Below are 17,643 nucleotides of genomic sequence, written 5' to 3'. Positions count from 1 at the left end.
CAGTTAGATAACAGTAATTAATTGTCTATCACTGTTTGACAAAGAGGAAGGTCAAAGGTCAGAGGTGAAAATGTGCTTTTCCTGTGTAAAAAAAAGAAAAGTGTAAGGTAAAAATGTATTCTGCATTAATTTGCTTTATTTCACTCAGAAAAGTAACATTATTGTCAATTAGAAAGAGAAATTACAAAAAGTAAAGGGTTAAGACAAGACAAAGTAGGAGGGTAAAACTCCTCCAGAGAATGAATACTAGGCCAATGTAATCTCCTCAAACGTGTGTGAGTTTGTGTGTGAGTGTGTGTGTGTGTATCCAGGCCTGGGTACCCTAACCCTGGACGGCTCTGGTGAGTGTCATTTGAACTTCTTGTTTGCAATTAACTCAGCTACTAAAGTAATTTAGATTACAGGAGATGCAGATTTTCACCTTTGACCTCGTTTGTAATTCACTGTGTTAGGTGTTAAAGGGTCGGGCATTTCTCTGAAGGTCTCGACCTTAATATGATATAATTAGGGCCCAGGCACTGACAGACAGTGAGGCCCTATTGAAATTGTAATTATTATTATTATTATTTTGCAGGCAAATTAATTGGATTTTTGAGGGCTTTAACATGCTCAAATTCTTACCAAAATTTGCAGAAAAGTAGAAAGTAGTGAAAATGTATGTATTCTGGAGGAAGTCTCAATGGGCAAGGTAAAATGGCTCAACGGTGCACCCCGAGACCCCTTGAACACTTTCACATTGACCGATCTTCATAAAAATCGAAACACAGGTGTATCATTGCCAGACAAACAAAAAAGTCTCCAGGTGGAATTTGTGCATCTTCTTCCTAATCAAATCCTTAATGGTAAAGCAGTTACATTTCTTTTTTTATTCATTTAATTTTAATTTTTTTGATCAAATAAATTACATATTGTTCCCATCAACTAGCACAAGGAGTAAGGGTCACTCATCACTCATTAATCAAATCAAACCTCCGATCTACTGAACTTTTATTTCGAGTTTAAAATTGAACTGCATTGAATACGTTTTATTTTAGTTAGCTCATTTTTTCCATGGATCTTTGTGAAGCACTTTGTAACCTTGGTTAGATAAGTGCTATACAAATAGAGTTAATTATTTTTATTATTATTTAGGTGTGATGGATATGGGGCTAGGGGATGTATTGTCAATGGGTGTCCTCACAACTATAGAGAGACACGTTTGTGTTGTGCGTGCCTGTGTGTTCGGACGTCATCGCGGCTCTCCCCTCCTCCTCCTCCCTCCTCCTCCTCTCTCATCTCTCCTCCTCGGTTTGCTCCCCTCACTTCGCTCTCCTGCAGGCCCGTCCTCCACCGCACTCGACCCGGCCACACACCCAGACAGACCCCGCCGACTCCCGGGAGACAGAGAGCTCAGCTTGAGCCCAGCGAGAGACAACAACCGGAACATTGGGAGATTGTTCATGTTTCCCCCCCGGTCGCATTGCAGCATTTCTCTCATTCTCCCATTTGTAGCGTCTCCTCCGCTATCATCCCCTTTCTCCGCAGAAGAAGAGAGAAAGTTTCCGCAGAATGGAAAGATGTAAAGATCGGACCGGGGACTAAACTTTGACGCTAACTGCGCGTGCCGAGCAGCGGCGGGCTGGGCTAATACCAGAGGACCGTTAGGTTCGCAGCTAGCTAGGTGGGACCCGGAGCACGCTGCCGGAGAGAAGACCCCCGAACAACCACCGAAAGGAAGCGGACATCTTTCCTCTTCAGAGAACCACATCGCTCTCGTCTGCACTGCGGGGGGAAACACTCCAAAGTAAGAACCGTTTCCCTCTCATGTCCGGAGATATTAAGTGTTTTTTCTGTGCGCATGAGTGTGTTTGCGACGTCGCTCGTCTTCTCTCCCACGTCATTACGCAGTCGTGTTAACGGTGCTTTTGGATTTGTTGACGACCAAAGTGTTTTGAACATGGCGTCGTAGATGTGTCGTGATTTGAAAGAACGGTCATAATTGTCTGGTAGGACGGCCCGGGGTGCGCGTGGCTCCATGGTGGGTCTGTGCGAAGTTGGCTAACTTATTAACTACACGCATACAACACAACACATGTTCAGAGACACACAACATGGAGTCCTTTTCAATTAGTATTAAAAGGCACTTCCGGTTTAGGATCCTTCCTCTTGGTGTCAGTGTGGTGGTAACCAAGTACATTTACTCAAATACTGCGCTTAAGTACTCCTTCATGTTGTTGCATGTGTACTTTTAGCATCCACCATTCATTCTACTTGATCGAATGAGTATTACTCTACAACGTTTCTGAGAGGAATACAACAATATTAATAAGTGGTGCAGTTTCCATCCATCTCTTTCAAAACACCACAAGGGGCTTTATAAGCTCCACATGAAGGGAAACCACAGGAAACGGTTATAAAGCAAACAATAAATGCATTTTGAACGAGCAGCGGTAAAGCACAGATGCAGAAATAGAAAGTGTTACTGATGAGAAAAGAGTAAAAACTCAAAGGTAAGATCAGAAGTAGGAGAAAGAGAGATTTAAAAGAGGAGAAGGTGTTTTATCAGGCTGACCTCCTTAAGGAGACTGTTCCATGTGGGGGGGCCTGGACAGAAAAGGCCGTGTCACCTTTGAGTCAATAAAATGACCAGCAATAAAACTGAAGCTTATTATATATCAATACATTGCTTATGACCTCAGACTTGTAAAATATTGCTGTTTGTGATTCTCTGCTCATAAAGGAAATATTAAAACCACAGCGTTCATTAAGTAGCCTTTTAGCCCATATTACCCATCTCTGGTTGTCGCTACTAGTTACTTTGGTTCCACTTAATTTTACAGGTGTATGAGCCTTATTTCCTCTAAAGAACAATGTTATTCGGACCTCATCACTGGGAAAATAGAACGTTTTCTGTTATTTGAGTTATCCTACTTAGAGCTTAGCACGCTGTGTTGAGTTGATATATAGTTTTAGCTTCAAAATCCAGATTCTGTCGAATGAATACCACTTTAATTTCTCATAACTTTATTAACCGAACAACTTATTCAAAAGGCCATGATCAGATGAAAAAATGATGAAGTCATCAAAGTTACTATCAATGACTGTCCATTGTTAGACCAACTAAAGGATTCAATAAAAGGTGCAACACTCTTGTTATTCAGAAAACCCAGACAGTCTAAAGCGAAAAACATATTTGAAATGCTTTAGCCTTTGGTCAATGCCTCCCTAACCTGGACAGAAAATACCATCGCCTATCTTCTGTCAATGATTACATCTTCTGCTTCTTCGCTGCAGTTTGATCAATCAGTAATGAGGTGAAGACAGGAATGTGTCTCTGACTTTTAGCACTAGAAGTACCACTGTGTTTGGTTATCATTACCCTGCAGAGTTTACACTCAACAGGTAGAACAGTAGAAGATAATCAACATGAAAATGTAACCTTTCATGCGGCCTGACCAGGCCTATTCAAATCAGTATGCTGCCTGATTGGATCTCGCCATCAATAATTCATCAGGGTCACAGATCAGAGTCGGAGATCCTGGAGTTGACTCTTGTGATTGACCGTCTGCCCCTTGGATTGTCTGACGTGTCCTTCTCCTTATGTCTTGTGCTTTACTAAAATCGACACTCTGAGTTGTTTTCAGTCAAACCATGATCCAGAGGAATGCCTAAAGTGCCATGGATGCGTCTGACTCATCCTCAAAACCTTCTGCCGTCAAATGTCCAAGGCATGACCTGAGTTACAGCTAATCGCCCATGTCCAGAAAAGCATGCAAGCGCCCCCCACCACCCCACCCCCGCCACTTTATCCCACAATATTTGCATTGAGAATGAAATGTTTTTCAAATGCAATCTGAAAAATTGTGGCTGCACGTTAGACCACAAGAAGAAAAGGCTGTCGGATGGTTGACATAGTTACTACAAACCACATCCCGTAGGCTTCAGTTTGACTGATATTTGCAGCCAGTGTTTCGGTAAAAAGTTTTACTCTTGTCAAACTTTCAACGGCTCCCCAAAACTGAAGCCCAATTATCTTGATTTGTCCCCTGTTGGTCATAAACTATGCCTGCTCCATGTTGGTTTATGGGACATGGACCAAACTATATAGTGTACGTTAAATAGTTTTTTCTCAAAGATGGTTTCTTCAAGTAGTAATCAGCATGTAGTCAATGTGCCATTTTCTCAGAATGATCAAATCCTCAAACCTGCGCACTCAGCTTTGACCTTGTGTGTCATGTAGTCCACAGTACACCCTGTGTAAGCCTCCCTGTGTCTGTCTCCCACACATTTTCTAAGGTTGTGGTTTGACTGATTCAGCTCTTAGTGACTAACTTAAGTATGGATGGATATGAGTAAATGGGTGGTTGTGCACAAATAGAGGGGATGTTATGAGTGACTCACAGCCGGTGCCCGTTGCTATGGCTTGAGTTCCTCTTTTCAACTCTGTTTCCGTTAGTTCAGAAAAACAAAGTATAGACTCAGATGTTATTCATCCATGGACACTAAATGGTAAAGCTGAAACTCTCCTTGGGTTGGTTGGCAGAATGTTTACATTCTCCAAATATCCCTGCACTCTGTACCAGGTTCCAGTCGGGTCTGTTTAGGTTAACCTCAGAGGGATGTTTCCTTTATTTCTTAATTTTTAGAAGCTGCATTTTGTACTTTGTACAAGGCAGCGCCAAGAGGAGACATGTTCGTAACAGCCGGAGCTGCACTGTGCCCTTCTTGATCTCTGTTTACAATCACTACAACCTTGTAATGTGGATTCATAGTGGGAAGAGAGATAGTCCAGGAACATCCTCTCTCCCTCCGTTGCCAAAGGCATTCTTCCTTTTTATTGGACCTTTAAAATGGTCAGAGATTGGTCATATGATCCAGTGGGCCAATGGAATGTGCTGTAAGGAGAGCTCTGTGAAAAAGTGCTTTAACATGCTGAATTCACTGGATGATCTCAGCAAGTACGCCTAAAAACTATCGTCTGACATCCTACATTTTCTTCCACACTGCCCACTAATGTAGCAGTGTCAAATATAAGGGCCTAATCAGGCCTGATAAGCTTATTACCAGTTAATGGTTATTACACAGTGAAGTCAGCACAAACTACCTGTCCACATGCCTTCTGCCCTTTGAACAGTTTTTATTTGTGCTAAGATGCTCATTCAGTTATCAGTTTTTGGTCAGATTACACAGCTCCTCTGTAGAGTCCTAGGCTTTACGCAACAGGAAACATGGAGCAAGATTTACGTGACACGATGTGGAAAGTAACTAACACTCAACCATGGGCAGTATCAGATGCTACATTTAAATGTTTCTAGTTTTCTTAGGATGTTCCAACTTTTTCTTTATATTTGTTATTTGAATAACAACACCAGACAGAGACAAGAGAACTAAGAATTTCATTGCATATGACATAAATGCTTTTGACCCTTTGAACCTAGAAACCTAGGAACCTATGAACCTTTAGCAACCATACATTTTAACTCTAGGTTTGACTTAATGAAGGCTGGTCTGTCTCTGTAAAACTGCAAGAGCTGATATCAGCCATATTTCCAGAACTCGCCAGGGACTAAGACACAGATAATGGCTCTGATAAATAGGGCTGTGTGTCCAACTTAAATACAAAAATGTGCCAGGAAGATCACAGGATTGAAAAACGTCAAGTGCTCAAATCTGGCATTGAATATCTTGTAATTTTTCCGAATCACATCAGATTCATTATTTTTCCACTAAGATAATTATCTCAATCAAGAGCCTGGCGTTCTTAGACTATTTTGTAAACACAGTTCTTGTGTTGATAGTTGATATTCATAGAGTTATTTATTACATTCATATAAACTTATAAAATGGACAATTTTGCTACATCAAGTGGGCTTTGACTCTCTCCTACTATATGCCTGAACGGTCAGGGTCAAAAAGCAGTTTCCACCACAACATTCCCATTGCTGTGAGAGAGCAGGGGGGGATAGCCACACACTGCCAAAGTCCCGAAACACAAGCAGAGCAGGAATGGGAGCAATAGTGGTGTGATAGGAAGAAGACGTCACATGGTGCACAAGTGAACAGAGCAAGCACACGCACACGTGCACATGCACACCCAGTGCACTTGTGATAGGACAGCAGGCAGTCATTACACACTGACAGTTTTTTTACCACATGTTGTGGTAATAAAATTTGCATTGTAAGCAGACTATGTGAATACTGTAACCTTCGCTCGAGTGCACACACATGCACTGACATGAAAGTGGGGCCTGACCAAAACAAAGAACAGAGAAACTCGGATCACAACACTGAGGGCGGGGGACTGTATTCTCTGCTCAGGACATCATGACTCCACTCGCTGCTATATTGGTTTTTAAATCGTAATGTTAACATTCTATACAGCAAAATGAATATAATTAATTTTAGGACTGATCACGAGAACTAGCGTTGTGGCGACATCACCTTGGGGTCAAGGAATTTAACTGGAAATCCTTAACCTCAAACTTTTGTTCAAAGAGAAAGTGGGTTTTCTATTAAAAATTGAAATAAAATGCTGCAATACCGGGTTTTGATGCTGATAAGGATTTTAGTGAGTAAAAGTACTTACCTATGCAGGCACAGGTAGAACCTCTACACAGGGAGGATCAAACTGTGAGGCAGTGGTGCTTACTGTGCTGTCCTGTACATATAACAGCTGCACTTCTAAGCCAATCATTTGTTTTCTGCATTATGTCTTTGATATCACAGCATATCTGACAACATATATACCGAGACCAGTTTAATCTGAGATAGACTAATACCAACCAATAGAGTCGAACGAACGATACATCAGTCTGGCTCAAGACATAAGGACGTGTTTAAAATTTTTGTGAAACTATGTCATAAAGTACGTGGCCAGTGAATAATGTTTGGTCCGTTTTGTTTTACCACACCCATAAGGACTTTTATCAGACCATTATTTCCAAAATGTAATTTCAGTTGCATGTTTTAAAGATAATCAAGGGAGGGACAGCATTACGCAGGGCTCTCCGGGTCGGAGAGGGAATCCTTCATGATTACCGGCGAGGAGCAGCCGGCTGGGGATGGGCGTGGAACTGAAGCGGTTACACAGTTTTGGCATTTGCAGCTGCAGTTGGCGAGAGGGGAGTTACTGTAGATCTTAAAGAGGACCACAGAGATGGAGTGTGCGGGGGTGTCCCCACGGCTTTGCACATGTGGGTTAAACATGACTCACATCCTTTACACAATAGCGTTCCCTCGCCACCGACATTTCTACTCTCATTCTCTACCACTCCCTGAAGTTAGCAGCGGGAATATTTATCTCCACACTCGAGAGAGAGAGAGAGAGAGAGAGAGAGAGAGAGAGAGAGAGAGAGAGAGAGAGAGAGAGAGAGAGAGAGAGAGAGAGAGAGAGAGAGAGAGAGAGAGAGAGAGAGAGAGAGAGAGAGAGAGAGAGAGAGAGAGAGAGAGAGAGAGAGAGAGAGAGAGAGAGAGAGAGAGAGAGAGAGAGAGAGAGAGAGAGAGAGAGAGAGAGAGATGGTGTTAAAAGCTTAATGGAATGAGCTTGCTCACTTGTCGGTCTGATTTGTCCTTCCTCACGTGGCCTTCTGAATGCCCATGCTCCATGTTCTCGGAAATAGGCATTCGGAAAAACCTACAGTCAGGCTTCCAATAAGAGGGAAATATTGCTACCATCATCTTATTACCTTAATTACATCCTGCCAAGCATTCCTAATCACAGATTTCTTCCCATACACGTAGCCAGGCCTTTGTAATGTTTGCCTTTGATGTTAACCTCTACAGACAGTTTGTCAGATTCAAACTTAAAACACTTTGTTTTTCTTTTCATAGTGTGGATAATGCCACTTCAATATGTGTGAGTCTCTAGCTTTTACAGCCCAATAAACACATACGAGAGGTGCTGACTGCATGTGTTTCTTGTGTTGCAGGATGCTGTCAGGGCTGAGTGCGTGGTTCTGGCAGGAGCGGCTGTGGTTTCCAGAAGGTCTGGGCTGGGCTGACCTGGAGGACCGGGATGGGCGCGTGTACGCTAAAGCCCGGGATCTGTGGGTGGCGCTCCCCATCGCCTTCATCTTCCTCATTATTCGTCAGATCTTTGAGAGGTCAGTCCATTACACACTATCTGTGCTCCTTGTTTATTTCTGTGGTTATGAAATCAAACATTTGCTCCTGTACATGTTTTTCTCTGTCTTCTTGCCGAGTCCCGCTGCTGTCTTGTTTTACTCGCTGCTGCTGTTTCACTTCCTCTTTCTCTCCTTCAGTCTGGCCATCCGTTGTTTCCTGCTGATCCCTAATTAGATTACTTTACTTTAGAATGCAGTTTTTATCTCTGGCCTTTTTCTCATAAATTATTTAATTCTCCTTCTGCTGTGCCTTCAACAAGACAAGGTTCTGCTCCTGACTCGTATTGTATCTCACTCAGGTCCAGTGTTCCTGTTACCAGTAGCTAAACTCGTAGCTGTAAACAATGTTGCTGACTGAGTCCACCTTGGATTTATTGCTAATAGCTCTCTTCCTGATAATTGTCTTTTATCCCCCTACCTCCCACTCTGCCACAGAGCGGCAAACTACAAAGTTGGCTAACTGAATCTTGTGTTAGATGACAAATGAACAGTACAAATGAGGCACACAATACAAGTCTGTCTCTTGACACACATAATCATGAATAGAGCTGACCTGAAACGACTGTTGCCATGGTAATCAGCACCCAAATCTGTATTTGAATGCTGCATTTTGTTATGATGAAGTGGTTACTATTATTATCCTCATTATTATGCAGCACCACAAACATCTGAAGATGCCAATTATGCATCATTATAAATGATTATTAGCTCCACTAAGGATATTTTCTTACTTTGATAGGTTTGTGCATCTAACATTAGTAGTGCACGTGACGCGAGTAGAGACAGTTCTATCTAGATTGTCCCCTCAAATTCTGCATGCAAATGAAGGATAGTGTTAAAGTCTGATTTAATAAAAAAAAGATACTGATAATTCAGAATAGACTTGTACACGAAGGGATTCTTGTTGCTCTGTACACACAATGTTTATTAACTATCATCTTAATAGTAATGTCTATAACCATTTCAGTTTGATGTGAGCTTTTTTGTTTCATTTTTTTATATTTTTTTATTTTGGGTTTCGGATTTTTCGCAACCTGAAAATGTTTCATTTGTTTTTCAGTTTCTCACTGTTTCAAAAATCTCTTTATTTTTTTTAATCTTTTTTTTCATAGCTATCTTTGTCTCAACAACCTTTTTATAATTACAGGACAGTGGCTACACCCCTGGCCTCTCTGCTCGGGGTGAAAGAGACCATACGGCTCAAAGCCCCTCCCAACGTCGCACTGGAGTCCTACTACTGTAACGTTGCCAAGAACCCCACACCGGCAAGTGTTCTTAGTAGCCCACACACACTTCAAAAAGACAGAGTGTTGTACTATATGTTTTGTCAGTAAATTGAATACTAACATGTGGCCTCTTTGTGTTGTTCACAGAGTTCAATAGTAAGTCTTATCAAGCAGACTGGCTTTCCAGAAAGACAAGTGCAGCGATGGTTCAGGAGACGGCGGAACCAGGACAGACCGAGTTTGCTCAAGAAATTCAGAGAAGCCAGGTTAGCCAACACACCCTCCCTCACACACCCTCTCCATCTCTTAAACATATATATAGAGAGAGAGATATGGTGTTGGGCTATAGATCAGGTTGAGCCAGCTGCCCACCCTTGCGTTCCTCATTCTATATGAGGACATTTCTGTGGGCAAAAGTAGCTCTCTATTTTTAAAATGAACTGATTACAATGCCACTCTGCTGCTACCGAGCCCATACCCCCCTTACGCCCTACCCCTACTGACAAACACACACGCACACAAATTCAAACATCCACACACTCATTAGCACAGAAACTCAGCAACAGCTGCTCTGTCACCACTGTTGGTTATTTTTATGTGCAAGCAATTACTCAAACAGAAGCAGAGTTAAAACAACACGATAACTTGATAATACAGTGTTACTGAATTTTCCCTAAGCTGGCAACAGATGACACCTAAAAATAAATACAGCACAAAGCACAGACATAACAATATCTAGACAGCATAATAGAGTTTGCCAAGATTGAATCACAAATATGTAGTGAAATGCATTTTGACAAACACATTCAAATAAAATCTGTTCATGCATAATTTCATCCCATTTGTTGCATTCTACATAAAACTAGCAACAATTCATTAGCTTCATGGTCATGATTCATGTTTGGGTCAACATAAAGGGTCACTTCACCCAAACTACAGAAGACACAGACTTCACAAGTTTTACTGAATAACTTTCATTTGAAGAAACAGTCCCTTTGAAAATAAAAATAGTTTTGAGCAAAATGTTATTATTTTCCAAGGTATAAGAGCTGAAGATGAAAATATTTATTAGTTAATAATAATAAACCATTTCTAAAAGCAGCTCTGAGACAGATATCTACAAAGGTGAGCCAATAAAAACCAAAACAATCTGCAGAGCTAGTAGATTCCACTTGATCAAAGTGAAAATAAGCTTTTTGTAATCAGGTGAACTGACCCATAAACCTGCAAGAAGAAAGTGAATCTCAGTGGTGTATGTTCAGTATGCGTGTGTGTGTGTATGTGTGTGTGTGGGCGATGTTGTAGTGGACTGATGTTTTGCATATGATATGTGACTTGTGTACTTGTGATTGCATGTTGTTCACTCTCTAGTTATGGCATCTTTTGCTGCGTATTTTACGACATTTTCCTCGTGTGAATAAGTCTCTTATCCGTTTTCTCCCCTAGTTTCCCCCCTGATAAATTCATCACTCTCCCACTGTCTCTTTCTATGTTCACTGATTTTCCGTTACTCTGTTTGATGTATGAAATATTCTTTCCTCAACTGTATGAGAGGCTGGAGTGGGAAAGACCCTTCATTATCTCTGCCTAAGGACTTTAGCAGGGAGGATAATATATGACAGCTCTCATTGTTTGTTTGGCCTAATGGGACATTCTCAACTCAGTTCACCAGAGTTTCTTTCCCACCCTTCGCTCAGCCTGGTATTTCTTTCAAGCGGCCATTCTTCTGTGTGTGTGTGTGTGTGTGTGTGTGTGTGTGTGTGTGTGTGTTATGCATTCATGTGTCTTCTGGTAGAAAATGTGTCTATTGTCTTTTGGCCCATTGACTGAATAGAGAGTGTGTGTGTGTGTGTGTGTGTGTGTGTGTGTGTGTGTGTGTGTGTGTGTGTGTGTGTGTGTGTGTGTGTGTGTGTGTGTGTTCTCTTGCAGTTGGAGATTTACCTTTTACCTTCTTGCTTTCATTGCTGGCCTGGCTGCCCTCATCGATGTGAGTACTGCCATTTAAACTTCAACCCCGCCTTCTCCTCTTGTCCCTGTCATTAATCACCTGCCCTGCCATCGGCGGTGTCCATGGTAGTCTGTCTTTTTTGCTGCAGTCCCCTCACCTTTAGCACTGTCGGACAGGGCAGCGTTGACTCATTGCAGTGCTGAGTCAGTTTATAAAAATACACCTCTTGCTCTGCTGTCTCATTCACATCTCATGTTTCCCGACAGAAACCTTGGCTGTATGACCTGAAGGAGATGTGGGAAGGCTTCCCTGTGCTGGTATGTCTTTAGGGTGACTTTGTGCATGGAATGCACTGGAGCATTTTCAGGCAATAAATTCAGTTCCCTCATAAAAGTTTCAGTCAGCGCCATCAGACCTGTAGCAAGGACTGTCAATACTGAAATTGCTTTCTTTTGATAAGATCTGCAATGTACACATCAGAACTCTGAACAGAAGAAAATCAGTCAGTTAATTTAGATAATTGTTTACTATTCAAGGTAGCGCCACAATAAATGTGGGTATGGATCTGTGAAATGTCAACATTTGCTTGTTCTCTACCTTCTGTGACTGTGATTATCTACTGAATATATTTGGGAGTCAGTCTCTTTTATGAAACCAGCAATTTGAATGTGTTTACCTGGGCTGGAAGAACAAATGACGGCCTTGAATAGATTCAGATCAAGTGAATAAATGGAAGATAAATCAATAATTGAAAGATTCTTTAGTCGTAGACCTTGTTCCAAACACACTTGATGTATATATAAATGGCAGACCTGTTTTTTTCCCCTGCAGACGCTGCTGCCATCTCAGTATTGGTACTACATGATCGAGCTGGGTTTCTACAGCTCTCTGCTCTTCAGTGTGGCTTCTGATGTGAAACGCAAAGTGAGTGAAATTGATTTGCATTAAGAGGCAAGGAAAAGTAAATGGAAATTTAATCTATAATTCATACAGACACCTTTGAGCCTGAACTATAATTGAGAGGTTTTTATTACATCATGATGACCAGCACACTGTGGTGCTCTTGCTGACATCTGGAACGGACTGCGGGTGGCCATTAGACTGTTGTTACACGTGTGTTTGAATGTGTGCGAGTGTTTAAACTTCTTCGACCCGGGTCAGCTGCATGCAGTGAGGGGAAATCATGCCAAAGAGGAACACAGTGTTTCTCCAACACTGTATTTTAACCTAAAAACCTCTTAAGTAGGTTTAACCATCAGCCACACAGACCCCCTTAAAACATGTAACACATAAATACATATTCCAAACAATGTCTTCTCCCCAGCACCAGTAACACGTCTCCTTCCAACATGTTTCGTTCTTTTAAGGACTTCAAGGAGCAGATTGTTCACCATGTGGCGACCATCCTCCTCATCAGCTTTTCTTGGTGTGTTAACTACATCCGCGCTGGAACTCTCATCATGTTGGTGCACGACTCCTCTGATTACTTTCTTGAGGTAAATGTGCCGGCCTCATAAAGTCATTGCGGAAGTTTGTGTTCGCAGCATTTTGTTCACTACACGTTGGCAAACAAACATGTGCCTGCAGTCAGAACCAGTAAGCTTCCAGTTTGGTCGAGTGATTTACATTAACTGTGGGTGCTGTACTCTGCATCATGCAAATACAGTATACTGAATACAAATGAGGTGTTTACTTGTTTCTCTACTAGTAAAACTTTATCACTCTTAAGACTTTTTATGTTCTGAATATCAGCTAAGATGTTATTTTGTTTATCCATGGTTCTGAGTGCTCTGATAGCCAATGGCAATTCACTTGTGAGACACTGCCACCTAGTGGAGGAATCTACACTTTGGTTGTCTAGTGAAATACAGGCAAATTAACTACATTTTCCATTATTCAAACAAATTTATCATCCATTAATTTCCATACAAAATAAATGCCTTTCTGTCTTCTTCCCTCTCACAGTCTGCAAAGATGTTCAACTATGCTGGGTGGCGTAACGCCTGTAACTACATCTTCATTGTATTTGCTGCAATCTTCATTGTCACCCGTCTGTTCGTCTTCCCCTTCCGGTACACACACACACTTTTATTCAAATGAACTGCTGCAGGATGTTCGTATTTTTACATGCTACTCATTTACCATCTTCCTAACCAGTACTTTCTCTGTTGCAGCATTATTTACTGTACTTGGATTTATCCAGTGACCATGTACAAACCCTTTTTCGGCTACTACTTCTTCAACGGACTTCTGATGGTTCTTCAGTGTCTACATATCTTCTGGGCTGTCCTCATCATACGCATGGCAGTCCGCTTCCTCACAAGCAATGTAAACAAACACAAAGAAATCTACAGATTCTGTTTATTTATCAATAAATTCATAAACGCCTATAATAAAAATATTTATTATAGGCGCTTGAAAGAATAAATATGAAAGCAGTGGAGCTGTCAGTTGAAAGTACTAATTGAAAGATTCTGATTGAAAATCCTTAAAAGATCATATAAATCCCAAATACCACTTATTAGAAATACACTAAATAAAGTATGAAAGTACATGCAACATCACAATATTCCAAAGATCAACAAAAGAGTAAAGGAATAGATGCAAGCACACACACACTAACACTCCCACAGGGACAGTTTGGGTTTTTGTCCGACACTGACCAGAGCTCCAGTACAAAGGAAGATCCTGATTGACATGTTTATAAATGGCCTCTTTTCCTCACACCGTGTCCCTCCTTTTTATATTTCAGGAAAAGGTTGACGATGCAAGGAGTGACAAAGAGGAAACAGATGAATCAGAAGAAGAGGAGGAGGGGGGGAAGGACATGAAGAAAAATGGACCAGTGCAGAACGGTCATGCAGTCCACAACAACAACCACAGCAAGACAGCTTGAAGGTGTCAGGATTTAGGAATGTGAGATGGACTCATATCCCTCAGTGGGGGAGCAGGAGGGAGGGATGAAGAGAGAGAGAAGAGCGGAGGGGGCAAGACATTCCCTAAAACCAAGAACACCAGGTATCCTGAGGAAATTTGACACTAATACCTTTGCACGACACACTAACACATGTTCATTCATACTTTCAGAGGGCACAGGGATCCAGCAGATGATAAACAGCAACTGGCAGGATTTGTTTTGTGCTTTTTATCAGAGAATAATATCATGTGAGATGTCGGTCACAAAATTTAAGAGACAGGGGAGGAGATGGAGAAGACCAAAGTGTGGAGAGAACTGAAGAGGGTGATGCTGCTTCTACTTTAGCTTTTTTCTTCTTCTAACTGTGCCTTAGAGCCAGCTAATCGCTGTCCAAATGACATTTTATAGCTTTTTTGCTTTAATTTCGTGCCGCTTTATTTCCTTGTAACGTCGCTGTTTTTTTACTAGAAGAGTGAACGAGTGAACGTTTTATGAAAGTGGAACAATAGGGCATTTATTTCCCTAATTTTTCAGCCTATGCAAGTATGTGTATTTTTCAGCTATTGCAACGTCTTTGCACAAACATACAGTGTCTCTTATATAATGTTATCTACAGTATAATGTAATAATCGGCAGGAGGACTGTGTGCCTCTGCTCCCCGCTGTAGCCGGTGCCATTTTAAAAGCAGTCTGCCTTGGATGAATACATGAGGTATTAACTTTTTTTAAAGATAAACAGAAAGTAAATCTTTCTTTCTTATTTTAATTCCAGTCCGGTTTTCCGCTTCCGAAAGAGATTTATGACCTGCAAAGGTTATTCATCACGGCTCAGTAATAACTAGAGATCAATGTTAGACACAACAGCACTGTGATATAAAATCACAGCATCCTGCCAGTTGTGATGGAGCTGGATGTTTCTATTCTGCTCTGGTGTGGCTGAAGCAGTTTGATCCAGTTGAGAAATGAATCACAGTGATGATGCCACCCGATGTAACACAAGGACTCTCCTGAAGATGATTGCAGTAGTGGTCTGCTGTGTTGAAATGAAGGAGTTTTATGAAGGCGAATGGAATGGGACAGATTAACCATTTCTAGATTCATGAGTATCGGCCAGATGTCTACAGTTCACTGCCTTGTGGCCTGGGTTATATTTAATAACCTCTGCAAGAATTTAAGTGTTGATCTAAGTGAATTATTTTAGGTATGATTATGTGGATGAAACGGGTTTACAGGTATGTTCCTTGATTTTTTTTCAGTGTTGAAAAACTCATGAGGTATTAATGAAATAATTGTTGCAGTTGTCTTGTTATGCTTTAAAGTTTTTTTGTATGTCAAGTGCCTTATGTGTAATGTATGGGAAGCTCTCTCACGTCTTCATGTTCTCTCCTTTTCTTTCTGGTCTTCACCTCACATCACAGACACAACTATGAAACTAAAACATCCTCTTTCCCCTGCGGTGTCATTCCTCAATCACTTGTTTCCCTCTCCTTTATAAATGATCCCTCCTTTCACACTCGCCCTCATTCCACCCACCAAGTCTTCTTTACTAACCCAGACCAACCAGCAACCTCTCTCCTCGGGTGATACAGAAGAAACAGCTGTGTTCTCATTACAGTGTTATTTAGTTTTTTCCATTTGTCTTTTTTTGTTTTATGATCCCTAAGTATTGTTATTAATAATAAAAACAGAGACCATGAATTGGTATGAAAATACCTGTGAAATTCTTTATATTTCTTTATGCATCATGCCTGCAAATATACCACACAATAAATATTTTAAGTTTTAAAGACGACTTTGTCCCTTGAAACATCTGACATACTATATATATACAATGCAACTGCTTATGGCATTATCATACAGAAGCATTCACACAACCCTAGATCTAATAATTAATCGTATTTGCATAGAGCCTTTCATTCAACATGCGCAGCTCAAAGAGCTTTATATACAATACACATTAAGATAAAACAGTGTTCGTGGCACAAACATAGCTTGACAACAAAATTAAACAATCAAAATTTGATTTGTGACAAACCTAGGGCCTGCTAGCAGGTCCCAGGGGATGTCATCCTTATCAAACAGTTAGAGGATAAATATCAAATATTATTAATAATTTGATCAATCATTAGGTCACCCTTAATCAACACGGTTTCACCCATTACCTTAACCAGAAACCAGACCTTTAAAAAAAATTTATTTATACATTTTCAAAACATGTCAATAACAAATATTTTCTCAAAACGTGTCACAAATTATCAAATATATAGAATGAGAAATATTGCAAATCAAACCGTGAGTAAAATCAAATACTTTGCTTGTAGAACATGAATGAAATCACAAAAAAGTTGATCTTTTTTTTTCTATTCACACTGTCATTAACATCTGAGCCGTTTATGATGCACTTGCAGTTGTTGTGAAGAGAACAACTTTTTTCCCAATCTGATAATCAAAGGCAGGGGCGGCACCTGGTACAGGCGACATAGACGGTTGCCTAGGGCGCAAAATGCCGAGAGGGCGGAACAAGAGACGGATTCATCATGACGTGAGACATGCAATGTAAAACAATAGAGTAACGTCACACCATCATCCTCTAACCCCGGGGTCGCACCCGAGGTAGAAGCGCCACGAAAAGCGGTCCGCCTCCTTTCCTCGCCCATGTTAAATACTTGGACTGCTCGCACCGGCAGCGTAGTGCCGGGAAGAACCGGAAAGCGCCGCGGCCACACACACACACACACACAAGCACATCATCTCCTGTCTGTGTGTGTCTGGGGGGTGGGGGGCGGCTACAGGCTTGCGTAGGTCAGTCACCTGTGAAGACCAGGTTCATTTACCCCTGAACCAGCGCAGAGAAATGCGCTCCCTGGGCCACAGGGGTGAGCCAGCCCCACGCCACTACGCTGCCATTGGTGGAACCAGGACACCAGTGGACACAGGAGCTGGGTCAGGTTGTCGTGTTGGTAGGACTTCAAACACCTATTCATTGAACAATATCTAATACTATGTAAATTTACATTAACCAATACCATTTTAAATTAAATATAACAAAAATTAACTAAATTAAATTAAATATAACAAAATGTAACTAACTTAAATTAAATGAAATTAATTAAAAAAAGGGGGCATCCTCAAGACATCCCATTGAAACCAAAAGCAGCAGCAGATTGTGATTCTTGAAAGGTGTCAAGATAAGGTTGTGAACTACTGGTTTATTCTCTAACAATAGGTTTCTAAAGCATGTTAAATCATCCAATATCTAAAATATAAATGTAACTTTTAAATAAGGCAAAGCAGCATAGAATGACACGGACACACACACGATAATTTGTCCATCTTCTTAATGTGCTTATTTCCACACGCAAATGAGAAGGCGCTGTGGCCTAGTCGGTAAACGTCCTCCAACAAAAAGGTCGGGGTTCGAGTCCCCTCTCTCCTCTCGTCATGCCGGAAA

General features: G+C 41.2%; 1 protein-coding gene across 1 annotated transcript; it reads left to right on the top strand.

Moving 5' to 3' along the window:
• The first annotated feature begins 1,271 nt into the window (after window positions 1–1,271).
• Window positions 1,272–15,904, top strand: cers2b (ceramide synthase 2b). Its single transcript, XM_053432486.1, has 11 exons — window positions 1,272–1,783; window positions 7,908–8,081; window positions 9,250–9,367; window positions 9,476–9,594; window positions 11,258–11,315; window positions 11,543–11,593; window positions 12,108–12,200; window positions 12,644–12,772; window positions 13,242–13,348; window positions 13,451–13,604; window positions 14,029–15,904. The coding sequence occupies exons 2-11, from the start codon at window positions 7,909–7,911 to the stop codon at window positions 14,170–14,172; spliced, it is 1,146 nt and encodes a 381-aa protein (XP_053288461.1). The 5' UTR covers window positions 1,272–1,783; window position 7,908; the 3' UTR covers window positions 14,173–15,904.
• The last annotated feature ends 1,739 nt before the right edge of the window (window positions 15,905–17,643 follow it).

Source organism: Pleuronectes platessa, chromosome 10, assembly GCF_947347685.1.
Source record: "Pleuronectes platessa chromosome 10, fPlePla1.1, whole genome shotgun sequence".
Classification (NCBI taxonomy): Eukaryota; Metazoa; Chordata; class Actinopteri; order Pleuronectiformes; family Pleuronectidae; genus Pleuronectes; species Pleuronectes platessa.
This window is presented reverse-complemented; position numbering and strand designations above follow the sequence as displayed.

What these genes read in the sequence shown, in the direction of transcription:
- cers2b (XM_053432486.1), top strand. Translation starts at nt 7,909, where the DNA reads ATGCTGTCAGGGCTGAGTGCGTGGTTCTGGCAGGAGCGGCTGTGGTTT. An exon ending in GCCTGGCTGCCCTCATCGAT is followed by an intron (nt 11,316 to 11,542) that starts GTGAGTACTGCC and finishes GTTTCCCGACAG; the next exon opens with AAACCTTGGCTGTATGACCT. An exon ending in CCTCTGATTACTTTCTTGAG is followed by an intron (nt 12,773 to 13,241) that starts GTAAATGTGCCG and finishes TCCCTCTCACAG; the next exon opens with TCTGCAAAGATGTTCAACTA.